Raw genomic sequence first — 17,493 nt, forward strand, 5'->3', positions numbered from 1 at the left:
CCCAGAGACAAACTTACTTGATTTTTTTTTCCCCCCCCTCTAGGCATTTTCTATAAAATGGGAATTTTTATTGCACTTCTTGGAATCTGGTTCAGCTCTTCTCTAGCAAAGGCAGATTCTAAAGCAGTGACAACATCCCTGACTACAAAGTGGTTGTCAACCCCTTTGTTACTGGAAGCAAGGTAAGCATACAGGCTGTTAGTTTTCATTCACAAATCTGAAATTTAGAAGAATAAAAATGCTAGCTTGTGGGCTAAACCACACACACAATATAGTAAATCCTAGAAGAGTATTAAATGGTATTTGTCAGCATACTTTAGCAACTAGATGTAAGCACTAATGTGCTGTGTCTAAAACGGTTTACTCAGTCATCCCCCCCCCCCCCCCCCCAGTATTGTGGACTTGATGCACAGTTCTGCTCTCATGTCCCATTTTTCCTATGCCTATGTTAACAGGCTGGTATACAGTAGAGGGGAACATCAGTACCCCATGCCACATCACTCCCACTGCTGCTCTTCTAGCTAGATTATCCATCCCTGCACTGTTTCCCACTTCATCATTAGAGAGCTCCAGCCAGTTGAGGCAGCCTGCTTGTCAGCACCTCTGACTTCTGGGCTCTTGCCAACTGTAGCATTCAGCCTCAAATGTGTCCAGAGAGCACCTGCCTCCCCATCTGAGTAGTGAAGCTATGCCATGTATTCTCATGTAGCTCTGATTTGAAAATATGCTGGTATACCTATATAGTTTCTACTGTAAGTGAATTAAAGGTGTCATACATTATGTGCTGAATGATTAACAGGTTGGATTTAATTCAAGTGCATTTTGATATCAAAAAGATGAAGGAAACAGTGCAGGGATGTTAGTTTAGAAGAATTTGTGAAGGGAAGAGAGACACCCACCCATTCACTGATCATAAGCACCACAAACTCTCTCAATCTTGGTTCAAGCCAGTGCTGTTTAAGGTCCTTCTAACCAAACTTTGCAAATTAAACATGATCACTGCACTTTTTGGAGGTGAGAGCGGGGGAATACTCCCACACACTTGATAGACACTCTTTTGGATAAGTTCTGTGTCATGAATCAACACTTGGTCAGAGCATTACACATCTGTGCTAATTTATTTCCTCCTCCCATCCCCAAGGGTTTTATTTATAAACACTATTTATAAAGCCCACATGTAGGGGCCCTGTCATGCCCCCAGAGGGTTCTATGGTAAAATTCCCTTGGACAGAAGCAGGATTGTATCCTGTATGTGTAATGTTGTTTATATAGGCTCTGGTCCTTCAAGCACTTAATGCATGTGTAACTTTACTAACATGAGTAGCCCAGTTGTAGTCTGCATAAAGTTAAGTGCCTAAGTGTTTGCAGGTTTGGGGGTATTAGTAACCTGGCCTGGAGAGAAGATTGTTGTATCTTACACGATCAAAGACTTTTAAATAAGTCACCAAGAACAAAGAAATAGATTTGTTAAAAAAAGTATGGAGCAATGTTTAAAAAAAAAAAAAACTATTCACTTTTATGACGTTTTATTTAAAGAATATTTTGAATAGGAACTTTATAGAAACATTTACAGGAAAATGATACAGGTCTGTAGGCCCAAAATCTAACCACCTTTCTCTTATGTAATGTCAGTTTTTAATGCACATTTATCACCAGGGTATCTGTGGACATGAAAGTCCTTATAACATTTAGGAATGCCTAACTGTTTAAAAAGAAATATGCCAGGAGTATAGTGCTCCTGAGAAATTCTCCAACAACAAATCAATTTGCCTATCAAAACAGGAAAACAATTTTAAGCAAGGAAACAAGTTATTAATTTAAAGCTTTTAAAGAGCTGTTAAAAACACTGGGGGTGGAGAGAGCCTTGAAATTAGGAGAAATACCATGACAAAGGCATTTAAGGAAACAAGATTAAGTGCAGATGACAGAAAGGATGGTACAGTATGTTCCTGCCTCAGTGCATATCAAGCTGAGACTAAGCCCTTCAAAGTCTAAGCAAAATGAGGTTATGTAGAAAGTCCCAATGGTAAAGTAGGTATTAAATATTCTTGATACTAAAAAACCTGTGTTCTGTAGGTGGGAGATAGTAAAGTTAGGATCTTCATTACTTCACTTTAAGATTTAATGGAATCATCAAAATTGGATCCTTGATAGATTATTCCACAGCTTAATAGGTCTCTTGTCAGGAAGCTGTTCCTGATTTTCTGGCCAAGATTTCTTTTTTTAAAAAGTATCTGAAGTTAGATTCCTAAATAAGTATTTAAGAGTTTGTTTTAGACACCTTTTGCTATTCAGGTTGCTAAAAATAGGATGGAAAATGATCCCTACTGCCATTGATTTAGTATGTTTTGAAGAAGCTCTCTGTTGTCCATGCATTTTTATACTGATCATAGCTCCCAAAGGAAAGTCTTTGGCTGACATCAAAACCAGTTGGGCCTGGTTGGTAAACGGTGCCATAACCAGGAGCCTATCTAAAGGTGTGGGGGAGGTGAATTGTGAGATTTCACTCTTAAGAGCAGGTGCTGGCCCTGTCACTAGGGCTATGTCTACACTACACACCTTTTAGCAACACATCTTTGCCACTACAGCCGTGCCGCTAAAAGGCGCGCAATGTAGCCGCTGTTTGGTGTCAGGAGAGAGAGCTCTCCCGCCAACAAAAAACTTACATTCCCAACGAGTGGCGGTAGCTTTGTCTGCAGGAGAGCGCTCTCTTGCTGACAAAGCACTATTCACACTTGCTGATGAAAAGCACCAAAGTTTTGTCGTTCGTGGGTGTGTGTGTTTGTTTGTTTTTTTCACACCCCCAAACAACAAGAGTTTTGTCATTCAGGTTCCAGTGTAGACAAAGCCTTAGAAAGCATGTCCATGGAGAGACATCTCAAAAGGTACAGATGAGCCTCAACCGTGTGATGTGGCTGCATGACAACACTTGTACAAAAGACCATGTTTGCACCAGGTTTACAGTAGGAAATTAGGTCAGTATAAGTACATTGGAAAAATCCACACCCCTGAGTGATGCAGTTAAACTGACCTAACCCTGGTTGTAGACAGCGCTATGTTGATGGGAGGACTTTTCCTGTTGACATAGTTCCTGCCTTGCAGAGATGGAGTACCTACACCGACAGGAGAAGCCCTCCCATCAGCAGAGGTAGTGTCTTCACTGAAGTGCTACAGTGGCAGTGTTAAGCATAGGCCTTCCCTTGAGATAAGAGATTAAGTGGGAAACAGACAAAGAACCAAAAATAAATATTTCAAACACTAATGAACACCTTCAGGAAAAGTGATCGTTATATCTTAAATGTTTGAGCAGGCTTCTGCATTTATCTGCAGTGAGCTATGGAATGATGTGAATGTGGGTGAAACTCTAGTGCTGAATCCTCCCTCCAGTTTGATTTACTGAAACTAGTATAGTAATTTGCTGCACAGTTCTCAAGAAGTTCAAATCAGGATTAGCTCAAAATAGATGAAAACCCGGACACAAATTGCTATCATGGTTAACTTGCTTTTTACCTTATCCTGTTACTACTTGATTTCATAGTCAAAATAAGCAAACCCCTGGTGTTTGAAGCATATAATAAACTTTTCATATTAGAAAAATCTAGCTACTTTATCCATCATTACTGTTAGGAATGGTTACAGGGCTATTGAAATAGGGGATTTTTGTTATGTGAAACAAATTTCACATAAAAATGTCCTGTAATTCATTGTATAAATGGTTTTCCCCAACAAATATTGCTAGCTCAGACATAAAAGGGATAGACTGAAACCTCAAGTTATGTACACTTGTGCATTTTAGTGCTTATGATTGTGAGTGATTTATAAGTGCTTTACAAGCATCCTCTACACTAGAGATTCTCAACCTTTTCAGACTACTATACCCCTTTCAGGAGTCTGATTTGTCTTGCATACCCCAAGTTTCACCTCACTTAAAAAGTACATGCTTAGAAAAAAAATCAGACATTAAAAATACAAATGTCACAGAACACCATTACTGAAAAATTGCTGACTCACTTTTATCATAATTATAAAATCGATTGGAATATAAATACTGTATTTACATTTCAGTGTGATGCTTGAGTCTGTTTTTCCCACTTATGAGCCTTGTCTGAAGCCCAAGCCCCAGATGGCAGGCTGAAGAGTAACTTAGCTTCACAGAGTCCCCTATGGTGTGGGGCATTGGGCATTTGTCCTGCTTGCCACCCCCTAATGCCAACCCTGCACTTGCAGTCCCCCTAAACCCATTTGGCAGCCCCCAGGTTGAGAAACACTGATCTAGATGAGTTGAGTACCTACTCCCTGGAAGACCTCTGCATTTTATCAATCAGCCTTACTTGCAGCATTCCTGCTATTTCTAGTTTCTTTCCTAGTAAATATGTTAGTTTTTCTTATATGGGCAGACATATGCTAGGGATTAAAATGTGCTGTAAAAGCTAACAATTTCATAAAGCACTGTAATTTGAGATAAACATCATAAAACAAGTTCTCCTGAAGATTTCCCCCTCCCCCTCTCTGTTCAGTGAATTTTTAGCAGAAGAAGGTCAAGAGAAATTCTGGACTTTTGTCGAGGCCAGTCAAGATATTAGATCATCAGATCATGGTGGTAAGATTCTGTAAACCCTTTTCCTTGCTTAATATTAATCAGCATAGATAAGAAGCAAAATGTTTTACAATGTATGCAATCACAGAAAAATGGAACATAAACTCTATATAACTTAGATTGTGATGGGAACTGTGAGCTGAACAGGGCAAACAAACAGCCAGTTGATTAAAGCCAGTCTATATGTGCTAAAACTGATCTGTCAGGTTGTGCCATGACAAGAAAATACTGTAAATATTTTCTTTCCTTTTGTGTTTATTGGGAAAAGTCATTTTGTAAATATTAAGTAGCAAGCAATTTTTAACTATATTCCCACACTCCTCATGTTTAGGCCCTGATCCTGCAGTTGCATCTAAAGTTACATGGAATTTAGTGCAAATCCAACTGTAGAACTGGGCTCTTAAAGAAAAAAAGGACAGGAGTAATGCTTCATATTGTTTAGTGAGATTGGCCCTTATTATTTCAGGTTTTAACTACATAATGGTCCCCTGCACCTTTCATAGTATAGATTATTGTGAAAACCCATGATTTACAGTTAAATGGCCCTCTTCTGCAATAGTCTCACATGGAGGTTAATTGCTTGTGCTCTGGCTTTGCAGGTACCAATTATTCCTCTTACCATGCAATGCTGAAAGCAGCCTGCCAGAATCTGTCACTGCTGCAGCAGAACTTGTTGAAGTTTTCCCTGTCTTTACGTTCCTATTCTGCTACGATTCAAGCCTTTCAGCAGGTTAGTACAAAGCAATGGAAGCCATCCAATGACACTGTTTCATAGGATCCAGGAAGGAAGTAGCTGCTTCAGCTACCTACAGATATTAAGTTTGTGGCTCAAATAAAAATGACGAAGTAGTTTGACACTTGTTTTCAAACTAGTAAAGGCCTCTATTCCATGTCATAGTCAAACCCTAGCTTGTTTTGAAAAACAAAAAGTTATTCTGAGGTATAAAAGTAATTAATCCACTTTAAATATTTTGATGCAAAATTAATGGAGACCTGAAGAGGGGGGAAAAAGGGGTTTATACTTTGTTTAGCTTCTTTCAGGGGGTTTAACTTTTTAAAAATTTGCCGCTTACTTTTACTTTAGAAAAATTAATGTAAATTTTCACTTTTTGCCAGAAGTGTCTCTGCAAGGCCTCAAAGATGCATCTCACAATACTCAGTCTCATATATTGAGAATATATATTTTTATTGTAACACAAACTTAACTGTGACCCAGGGTTTTTGTTTTTCTTTTGATTTTGGTATCTAATTCCTTTTTAAATATTTGGGCTTTGTAAGTAAAGGGGTAGATAAGTGTATAGTTGCCTCTTAGCAACCTTAATCAAAGAGTTTTTCTATTTGTATAGTTATCAGGTTTCATTTCCATGGCATCTGTGACATCATAAACTTACTAGTTCTTCAGTAGTTCTGTTATGGGACTCTAAAGATATTAACTCCAGTTCCACATGCATGGGGATATCAGAATCCTTAAATGGAAATTGTATTCTTTGCACCTTTATTTTACAAATCTAGTACATTTTATAGTTATAAAATATACACCATTCTGTAATGTACTTTATTTTAGTAATAGACTTGTGTTCTTTTCTGACAAGGTTTTCCTTTTCATGTTGATTTGATCATGTTTAGAGAGATTGACTTTTTGGTGCTTAAGCATAAGGAATTTCCTGGTATGCATAAAATGTTCTGTGTAGTTACATATGTAAAATAAAACAATTTTGAAGTTGGGGGGAAAAGCCCTATCATTGTAAATACTCTCTGCAAACCATATCATTCGTGAAATTTAAGTGTTAAAAAAAGTAAAGAAAGAACGTTTGTTTAGCAAGTAGCTTTTAATTACATTAGTAATTGGAGTTGTACATCACCTTGAGGTCCTTGATTGGGAGCCTAGTATTATTATTGCCTAAAAGTCCTATTTTCAGTTTCATTTTGTAATTTAATGTAGTGATTTCTATTATTTTTGTTCTAAGAAAATTTTATAAACTATATTGTAACACAGATATTTTAATACAGATAGCAGCAGACGAACCTCCACCAGTGGGTTGTAACTCATTTTTTGCTGTGCATGGGAAGAAGACTTGTGAATTTGACACCCTTGAAATCCTTTTACAAACAGCTTCAGAAAGGTAGTCTTTTTATACAAGATCTAGCCCAAACTGTAACTTTGTTAGACTTATTAAGGTGGGGAAGTTTTATTGAATTCCTACTTTCTACATACTGTTTCCCGTCTGTATTTGCCCTTTCTTAGGCAGAGTAGTAAACACATATTTGCAATTTATTCTTTGGTGTCAAGCCAGTCAGGAATAATTGTCTGTTATCCTTCTCACTCTCAAAAATTGTACCATAAAGTAAGGATGTTCTAAAAGGAACTAGTAGAAGAGGAAGAGGTCTGTAGAGGGGCAGCAGTAATTCTTAGAAATGTGGGAAAGTGTCCAGGTAAAGAGTTAGAAAAAAAACAAAAAAACAAGGTAACTTAAAAAGGAGAGATGACGAAGAGCTGACATAATAAAGATATAAAAGTTAATGAATGGTTAAGGAGAGGTCAGTCAGATGCTCCTGTTTCTCTTTTCTTAAAAAAAAAAGAGAGCAAAGGGAAAATCAAAAATAAAAGGCCACACATCTAAAACTGGTAGTTCCTCTCCCACTCCTCCAAAATGCATTTGTCACCAAGCTATTTCTGGTGGACCAGGATGATATGAACACCACAGAAAAATGTGGAGTGGAGGAAGGAGGTATGGGGGGGGAGAAGAGGGAATATAGAGCCAGAGAAAGTGTAGTAGTAATACACTTTTATAAGTATTATTTCATCCTCATCTACACTGAAAGCTTTTAGTGCTGTTTCCCCATAGTTCTCTTACCTCTAGAGTAAGTCCAAAGTTTTCTAGGGAGGTAGGCCGCAGTTGGTGCCTCATTCTCCCTAAACTCAGAATTGTTATCCCAAGGTGTTTGCCCCTTTTCTGGAGCTGTTCCTTCTCCTTCCCCCATCTTCTTGAGAGCTGCTTCATTCATCTTTCTCCTTGGAATGAGCTGGGCCTGATTTATATAGGGCCAGACCCCTCCCACTCCCAGCAGCCTCTGAGAGGACTGCTTAATTGGAGTCAGCTGCTTGCCCCCCCCCATCCCCATGTGACAGCTGACTGTTTCACAACATTATTAATCTTTGGAATTTGCTGCTGCTGGATATTATTGGGGGCAAGCATTTTAGGATTAAAAACAGTAATTAGGCATTTAATATGAATAATCAGAAGAGCCACAGTTAAATTAATGAGTATAAAAGTTCTAGTGTCCCTCATGAGAGAAGGAACAGAATTTGGGTATAATAAACAGAGAGGATTCTTTATTTGGATTGCTGGACTGAATTTGTCTTAAAAGGAACATGGTTGGACTGCACAATGTTACTACACAGGGTCTGCTAAATGTTGCTCCAAATTAATCAGTTGTGGAGTAGATTACTGACAGTACAAAAATGTATGAGATAATGTTTTGGACAAAAACTACCTGAGGTTAGGCAGAAACTTTCCCCAGGTAATCCCGACTGCATAACTGTCCATTATGAGTGTTCATATCTTCCTCTGCACTATGGTGCTGACCTCTGTTAGAGGAAGGATAGTGGAGTAGATGCACACCAATGGTCACATCTGTGTAGTATGAGGACAAACACACAGAGCCTTTATGCTTTAAGCAGAAACTAGAGAACTCCCTTGACAGAAAGTTCCCACGTTTATTAAGCCCTACACTGCAACCTGTCTCTGCTAACTGTGGAGGACCATGAAGTCTCCAACCACTCCAGAATCTAGATGTGGTTCATGTGTTCCTAGGGCATTGATGTGTTAGTACAGTAAGACAGTAATCCTTTGAACATGTAAAATACTCCTAGGGCATTGATGTGTTAGTATAGTAAGACAGTAATCCTTTGAGCATGTAAAATACTTTAAATTTAGATATTTGTACTATAAATACTAGAGTCAGTGCTACCATATTGTCATTTTCCATGGACAGTAAAATTCTGGACAGCAGAATGCTTAAAAACTATTTTTGAGAGTGGTTCTGTTGTAAGTGTTGCACATTTTAAGTCGAGGACAACAAAAACTAAGAGCTTATGCTGACAAATACATGAGTCTCAGATTTATTTTATTTTCATTCAGATATTATTTAAAATGACACACAATAGTAATCTTAAATTTATTTTCCATCATAACTAACAGGATTATGCAAGGAAATAATTGAGTTGAAATTGGCAGTAAATCCTGGTAACAAAACTAAAAAGTGAGAGACTTTACAAAAAGTAATTATTAACATCTTAGAAACTTAAACTACAATCTGTCTTTGGATTCCTCTTTCTCTGTTTTGCAGCTTGATTTTTTGTAAATATAAAGGTTGGCATCTTTTACTTCTGGTTCATGTGCAGGTGCATAGCATCATTTTGCTCATGCACTGCAGATGCATTCTGTTGGTAAATCCCATTTGGGAATATTTTGAACCTTATATTAGGGGCAAGACTTGAAAAGAAGAGGAGAAAATACACACAAGAATACAGAACAGGAAAACTAAACCTATAGGAGGTTGGCAATGTCTCCTTAATGTCTGTTGTGTTTAGTTTAGTTTATTTTTGAGATAGGACTCATGCCCCAATAAATAGTTTATTGAAAACATTAAGCAAGTTGTTGCTCATTTATATAAGGATCATGGTTAGGTGCTTTCCAACCTCCACCCATCCAGTTTTACGGTTGACCCTTTGGAGCCCTGTTTTTCCATTTTATCAAAGTTTTGCCACCACACAAATGACTGACAAGCTTAATAATGAATAGAGAATAGTCTGAGACTTTGTCCTTTGTGAAAAGACACCTGACGGTTACACAGGGAGGGCGGGATAGCTCAGTGGTTTGAGCATTGGCCTGCTAAACCCAGGGTTGTGAGTTCAATCCTTGAGAGGGCCACTTAGGGATCTTGGGCAAAATCAGTACTTGGTCCTGCTAGTGAAGGCAGGGGGCTGGACTCGATGACCTTTCAAGGTCCCTTCCAGTCCTAGGAGATAGGATATCTCCATTAATAAAAAAAAGAGATTTGGATGCATCTTGCTCAGTTTCCTCTTTCAAGTGTATGTTAAAACCACCACATTCTTGATGTTTGTTCTTAGGCTGAAGCCATTTTTGTTCAAAGGAGATCACAGATTCCCCCTCTCAAACCCGGAAAGTCCTGTTGTCATACTCTATGCTGAGATTGGCACTGAGGAGTTTTCCAAATTCCACAACCTGCTTGTTTCGAAAGCCAATGCAGGAGAAATCACTTACGTCCTCAGACACTATGTTGCTGTAAGTACTGATACTATTTTGAACCAATTTCTTTGGAATTAGGAAGAACCTCTTGCTAAGACTTTTAAAAATGGGTGCCTAAGGTGAGGCTCTGACATCCACGCTCAGATACTTAAATGAGTGGCCTAACTTTTGAGAGGTGTGAATCTGGCTATAGGCACCCGTGATTTTAGGCACCCGTTTTGAAAATCTAGGCCCATATTTCCTGTTACAGGAATATTTTCTTTGCATTAAACTGAATATTCAGACTGCATTTCTGGATTCTGACATATCTATACAATCTAATTATGAAAATTACTTGTATCATTTAAATGTGGTGTGGTGAAGCACAAAACATTTGTAGCATAAGCTGGGTGAGTAAAGAGTGAGAGGTATTTTCCAAATGGAGGCCATTCCTTTTATTTGGAACAGGATTGAATTCCATTGCTGAACCATTCACCAGTCCTACTGTGATCTGCTCTTGTTTCTCCCTCCATCCCATCAATCCGGAGGGGGACGACGACACCCCACATTTACTTTCTATCCTGGAGCTCAAAAGGAATAGTTGTAGAATCGATGTTTAATTGTACATTTTAGTGGCTTACAAGAGTTTTGATCTATTTAGTTTCTCTTCCTGCTGTTGTGATAGTGTTGATAAAAGCCATAAATGTAGTACTTGGGCTGACAGCCAAATTTGCTATATGTGAAAAGGCATCAATTGGCTCAGCTTTAGTGATATTTGTACTTTCGGTGAGACATAGCAAAAAGAATACGGCTGTATACCACCCTCTTCTTTTTAAAAATAACACAATTCCATGTGACAGAATTCCCATTATTTGCATAAAATGCTTAATTCTGGGCGTTGGTTAGAATAGCCATTTGATTATAATATGTTGTTAAGACTTTTATGAAGTGCTCAGAGGTGTCATCTTAAAATCATGAAACATAAATATATGATCTCCTGTCCTGAAGTGTTAATTGGTTTGATCATTTCTGTGGTATTCCCTATTTATTTTTATTATTCAGTGAATGCTGGAGGCTGGAGTATTTTCATTCCCTTGCTTCTCAGCAAAAAAGAACCACTTTTTTCCCTGCTGTTCATTTTGATTAAAGAAATGTATCCATCTAAAGTTGGTTCAAATACTGGCTTATGCAGCATCATTTTTTGTTTGGTTCTATTCAGTATTCACAAGCTTTATTTTGGACGCAGCCAGGGATTCCATCACAGGACCATTCACCAGCCCTAGTGTGATCTGCTCTTTCCTATGATTCTTTGTCCTCCTCTTCAGCTAGACTAACTGCAAAGAGCCTAGTAGGAATAAGACATTAAACGATTATGCTGTACTCCTGCAAAATAACTCATCCTGGGGCTACTTCTTATGTATTTTATACTGTACAAGTTGTGTCTGAATGCTAAAATGACAGACATTCATGCTCTGGCACTCCAACCCCTTTAAATATGTGGCAATACGAGCTATTTTGCTATGGGAAACACTAGCTTAGTGTGTTGTATATCCATACAAAGACATGCTATGTGCTGTTGGTTTTTTACCTTTTCTTCCAGAATCCAAGTAAAGAAAAAGTCTACCTGTCAGGCTATGGTGTGGAACTGGCTATTAAAAGCACAGAATATAAGGCCAAGGATGATACCCAGGTGAAAGGTGAATTCCTACTTAAAATAATTTGTGTTATAATAAAATGGTTTCATATTTTTTTTCACATGAATAGTTTTTTTCCCAGAGGGCAGGAGATGGTGCTCTTCTTCCCTGTCTGAGTTCTGAAGAGCCACCATCTCTTCCTTCCTACTCTCCGTGGTGTCCTCCTCCTCCTCTAATTTTGGGAGCAGGTTTACTCTCTTCAGAGCATATTGATGCCATTCTTTAATTAGACAGATTATTATTGTGCACCACCAAGGCATTACTTCTTCCTTACCCCTCTCCAGAGCATAGTATGGTTCCTCCATCAGCCTTCCAAGCCATACAGGGAGATGGAGACTAAAATATTTAAAATTAGTTTTGTCCCTCTTACCATCTCTGGAGCAAGAATAGGGGCAATCCCCATTTCTGGAAATCTGACACAGACTGGCTAAACTGCATATTAGTTAAGTTCATGTGTGTATATATATGTATTTTATAGAATTGCATTTAATAATTTTATATTTGTGTCCATTTAGCAGACATCCGATACTTCTGGATTTTTAAAAAGAAATAGCTACTATCAAAAGCAAGTCCCGCTCTTCTAATCTGTTTTAAAATATTAGCATTGACTTGATCACATATATACTAACTTTGATACTGTTTCAGCCTATATGGCGGTAAACTCAGTAGAAAGTTAGCAGTAGCCATACTGTATTTAAATACATTTCCTTTCATCCAGAGTAAATATAGATCATTATTGAGTAGAATAAAACTTACACTTCATGCAAGATGTTTTAGGGTTTGCAGTGTGACCTTTTTCTAAATACAGTAGAACCATAGTCTTACGAACACCTCAGTAATGGAGGTTGTTCTTAACTCTGAAATGTTAATAACTGAAAAAAACATTATGGTGGTTCTTTCAAATGTTTACAGCTGAACATTGACATAATACAACTTTAAAACTTCACTATGCAGAAGAAAAATGCTGCTTTTAGCCATCTTAATTTAAGTGAAACAAGCACAGAATCAGTTTCCCTACCTTGTCAAATCTTCTTTTAAGCTTTCCCTTAACGTTTTTTAGTAGTTTACATTTAACACAGTACTCTACTATATTTTCCCCACTCCCATCACCACCTTCTTTTTTTTGGTCTCTGCTGCTGCCTGATTGTGTACTTTTGGGTCCAAATGAAGCGTGTGGTTGACCGATCAGTTCGTAACTCTGGTGTTCGTAACTCTGTGCTTTGTCAATATTCTCTCTGAGGGCTGGTCTACACCCAGCCGCTAGTTCGGCGGCTGGGGATCGAAGTTCTGGGTTCGACTTATCGCGTCTGGTCTGGACGCGATAAGTCGAACCAGGAAGTGCTCGCCGTCGACTGCGGTACTCCAGCTCGGCGAGAGGAGTACCGTGGAGTCGACGGGGAGCCTGCCTGCCGCGTGTGGACCGCGTCTGAACCGCGGTAAGTTCGAACTAAGGTATGTCGACTTCAGCTACGTTATTCACGTAGCTGAAGTTGCGTACCTTAGTTCGACTTGGGGGGTTAGTGTAGACCAGGCCTGAGACTCTTACAATAAAATGCTTTGCAATGTACAAAAATTATCCCTCAAATTATTCTAGATTGAGCAGATTTCATTCAAATGCCTTTTTTTAGCCTAAATTACTAGTTAATTATCATTTTGAGAATAACTGGCATACTGGAGCATCTGATTAATTTCAATTTAGGAAGCTTTTATTCTTGTTGCATTAGTGTGTGAGCAATTTAATTAATGTATCATTACAACTTCAGCAAGACCTTTGTGTATTGGTTTATGGAATAGAAGCCCCCCCTTTTTTTAGTTTTAAAGAAAACCCCCTCATTCTGGATAAAACTGAATCTGTGGGAAGATCCTTTTGTGTTAGTCAATATATACACATTGTTTCATTAATAATAAATAATAATAGAGTATTTTGTAGCATTGACATATCTGTTACAATGAAAAATCCTCCTACTCTAGCGAATCCCACTATTCCTCTATTTTTCCTTTTCTGATCCAACCCCCCTTTTCTTCCTACTGTTGCTGAGTCATCTCTACAGTTAACACAAAGGCTGTGCTCTCCTTTGGAGCTCTTAACATCCCTTGGGAAGAGGAGTATAATTTCCAGATTCACTTCTGCAGCTCTGTTTCTTGTATTTGGCGGCAAATACAGCATCCTGTTTTTAGCTGGTTTAATTTTTTAATGAACTTTTGCTAGATAGTCATGGCAGCTGTGATCCAGTGAACTGATCACGGGGCTGGGTGTCACAAGAACTGGCTTCTATTTCCAGTTTTCACAATGACTTGCCATATGACCATGGGCTGTCACTCCTCAGTTGTCCTCGTTTGCCCCATCTGTAAAATATGGAGACGATACTGCTTACTCACTTTCTGTAAAGTACACATCACTCATTTGTAGATCTCAAAGTAAGTATTCATCATTACTGCTTACTGCTATTATGTAAAACCAACCAAAGAATATATGTAAGAAACTGCCATCTGAATAATGCTGTAATAGTAGTGTTGCTTTGTATTTATAGGTACAGAGGTGAATGCTACAATGATAGGTGAAAATGACCCTATTGATGAAGTGCAAGGATTTCTCTTTGGAAAGCTAAGGTAAGACATTCGTTTGGTAAAAATCTATTGTAGCATGGTAAAACCTACTTTCTTTGTTTTTGCAAAAATAACCAAACAAACCCCAAAACTATGTAGGCAGTTAGAGTTTTAGCAATGCACTCAAATAGCCTAAAGGCCATAAGAGAGCAGAAACTATGTGTAATGGCAGATGCAGACATTTTTGGTGTGCTAATTTCTTTGGATTAGCTACAGTTTCACTGATCTGGCACTAAGGGAAGTTTGTTTTTTTTTCTTTCAGGCAGTTGTATCCTGACTTGAAGGAAGAACTGAAGGAGCTTAGAAAGCATCTTATTGAAAGTACCAATGAAATGGCACCTTTAAAAGTATGGCAGTTACAAGGTAATTTATATGTGGAAAAGCTTCTTCCTAGTTGTACTGAAATTAAATTTATGTAAAAATATGTCCCTTGCATGGTATCTCCATGAAAGTGATATTTGCTTATAGGAGGGTATTCTTGAGGGAGACCTTAACTAAATTCTTGGAATGTCCAGCAGCTTTCAATCTAAACCTTCTTGGGAAGTAGTAATAGAAGTAGTTTTAGTAAGTTTCCATACCAACTAAGGGACCCATGAAGTTTTCTTTCTACACAGTGACTACATTGTTGGTACTCAAACACTCTTGATGTTCAGCACCCTGGCTTATCTTCTGGAAGTGTAGGGTGCCAGCTTATAGTATCTGCAAAGTATAGAAAAGAGAGTGAGGAAAACTGAATGACATCTTTTGTTATGGCCCCACCCTACCTCAGAAGGTTCTGTTTTCTCCAAGCCACTGAAGGACTAAACTCAAGATGTTGTTGATCCTGAGGCTGGGGTGCTGGAACAATTTTTATAGTGGGGTGCTGAGAGCCAAATTGTAAACCCTGTATATGATGGAAACTCTTTCAAGCCAGAGGGCGTGGCAGCACCTCTAGTTCCAGCACCTATGTTCTGAGGTCAAAGTTTTCTTTGCACTCACCTTGGACAACTTTACTCTTTAAGGCCCCGATGCTGCCACTGCTTAGGCATTTATTTAACTTTACTAATGTAAGTAATCCCACTGTCTACAATGGAACTACTCCGATAGGTAGAGTTAAGGATATGCATAGTGTTTGCAGGATTGGGGCCTAAGGACTCATTCCTATGTGATGTAAATGAAGTACCCTCAATTCCCATTATAGTCTCTTTTCTAGGAAGAAATATAGATAACGCATAGGAAGGAGTGAATGTAGGACTCCAATCCTGCAAGTTTCTTAGCACTGCTCTCAATTTTCATTGTGGTCAGCAGAAAAATCCTGTATATTTATGGTGCTGTCATATTGTACAAGTTACCAAGTCAATAGATTTAAGTTTAAAAAAGAGAAAAATAAATAAAAATACCACCAATGCAGCCAAATGTAAACACCTTGTTATTGTAGCATAAATGTTTCCTGGGCTTTTCAGCTTATTTTTTTTTATATTCACCATTTTTCCTTCCTTCTGCTGCCGCAAAATGTAAACTAATTTAGAGTTCCTGCAAAAGACATCAAGTGAATTTTTCATTTTCCCTCCCTTGTTCGATCCATATTTCAAAAGCTTTCCATATTCTGCTCTGTGCTTCAGTCCCAAGAATAGTTGTAGTTTGTTAAACAGGCCTATGAATGGGATGCTGATGGCCCCTGAAAAAGAAATAGCTAAGGCTATTGCATGTACAATATCCTAGTTGCACAGAACCTGCTCTACCAATGCTCCTGGAGAAGAACTGAAATCATGAACTATTTCAGAAAGTTACAGCAAAATGATAATGATAAATATGCAATGAAATATCTACTTAAATCATGTCATTGTAAGGTCCTTTTGTAGGGGTCCTAGATCCATGAAGCAAGCATCTAGACCCCACCCCAAAGTAGATTTATTTAGCCAGAGCCAGCCAAGGCCCCTCATGTCTGTGGTGAACTAGAATTCTTGGCACTGTCTGCAGAGACGATTCAGGGTTTCAGTTTCAGGAAGCCATTTACACAAGGTTGGCTACTAACGGCTTTAGATCAGAAAGAAGACCAAAGTGAGCACCTAATAGGGACAGACAGAAAATTAAGCTTTCAAGATTTCCACACGCAACAGATCATCCTCTGAAATGTTTGTGTCCGAAGTCCTTGTGTGATGTGAAGATGGCAATTGTATGAATTAAGTTGGTTTTGCACTAAATGCATTGCTGTGTTTAGTTTACAATCCTTGACTTAACTGTTCTCATTTTTAGATCTAAGTTTTCAAACTGCTGCTCGCATCCTGGCTGCTCCCACTGTGGATGCTTTGATGGTCATGAAAGACCTCAGTCAGAACTTTCCTACAAAGGCCAGGTAATTCACTGCAGAAGATCAGGGAGACTTTCCATTTAATAACTTTCCTAACCATATTTTCTCCTCTCTTCAGCATGATTAAAGCTGAAGTAGGCCTGTTAAATGTTTCTTGAGGCTCATGTAGCTGAAAGTAAACAAGTACAAGTCTTTCATGTGAGAGCATGTCCCTAGTAAAGATCTTTAGCATGAAGTTAGATGAGCGTACGAAGTTGTCCTTCAGTGGAAGCTGGAGTTAATCACTGGAACGCTAACACTGTTACCTGCATGATTTCTGTGCTCTACAAGCATTTTTCATATTGTGATCTCACTTGTGGTCCTCAAATGCATATTAGATTTATTTTTTTTGCACCAGTTCGCATTATAGTCCAGGGGAGGTGTCTTGGTAATTGGCAAGGTGTTTAAGGGGGCACGTCTGGTGTCAGAGGATGAGTGTTTGCTCAGTTCCTGGCAAATATACAGTTCTGTAAAAATCTGGAGACAGACAACATCCATGCTGTGATTGGAAATGTGTTTAAACAAGGTTGCTAGCTTGGTTTCCCTGGCTAATGGGGAGAAAGATTTATTTTGAAAACTCTTCTGATTTGGATGGCAGGAATGATGCAGCAGGACTGCTGCTCCTTTGATGTAGTGGGAGGTATGCTGGGCACCATAAGGAGGCCACGTGTTCTAGTCTTATCTCTTCCATTGTCTGGTGTTAATAATTTTGTGCACTTCACAGCAAGTATTACTGAACAACGTCTCATACCCTCTTCCCCTCCCCCCGGCACATATTTTGGCTCCTGAGGTGGGATATGTCTTAATTCAGTCTCCCTGTATGCACATGGTACAGACTTGATTATATTCTCATATGCTATTTGTTCCATTCACAGAATGGGCAAGGAATGAGGCAGAGGGCTGCAAGAAGGGAATTCATATTCTCTTGTGTTTAAGGCATTGGATTGGGATCCCAGAGAACTGGATTCTATTCCAGGCTCCGTCACAGGCTTCCCATATAATGTTGGCCAAGAC

The 17,493-nt window shown here is 38.6% G+C and overlaps 1 protein-coding gene across 2 annotated transcripts in view; it reads left to right on the top strand.

Annotated features, from left to right (window-relative positions):
• The window catches only part of UGGT1 (UDP-glucose glycoprotein glucosyltransferase 1), a 95,019-nt gene that overhangs the window by 7,626 nt on the left and 69,900 nt on the right, over positions 1–17,493 (top strand). For both annotated transcript variants that reach the window (XM_024216825.2, XM_029911087.1), the window contains exons 2-10: positions 44–182; positions 4,518–4,600; positions 5,197–5,327; positions 6,608–6,720; positions 9,732–9,906; positions 11,450–11,546; positions 14,075–14,153; positions 14,413–14,513; positions 16,386–16,485. In XM_024216825.2, the coding sequence (XP_024072593.1) occupies positions 58–182; positions 4,518–4,600; positions 5,197–5,327; positions 6,608–6,720; positions 9,732–9,906; positions 11,450–11,546; positions 14,075–14,153; positions 14,413–14,513; positions 16,386–16,485 (1,004 nt within the window). In that variant the 5' untranslated portion in view covers positions 44–57. The remainder of the gene's footprint in view (positions 1–43; positions 183–4,517; positions 4,601–5,196; positions 5,328–6,607; positions 6,721–9,731; positions 9,907–11,449; positions 11,547–14,074; positions 14,154–14,412; positions 14,514–16,385; positions 16,486–17,493) is intronic.

This window comes from Terrapene carolina, unplaced genomic scaffold (genome assembly GCF_002925995.2).
Source record: "Terrapene carolina triunguis isolate 2854851 unplaced genomic scaffold, T_m_triunguis-2.0 Scaffold88, whole genome shotgun sequence".
Classification (NCBI taxonomy): domain Eukaryota; kingdom Metazoa; phylum Chordata; order Testudines; family Emydidae; genus Terrapene; species Terrapene triunguis.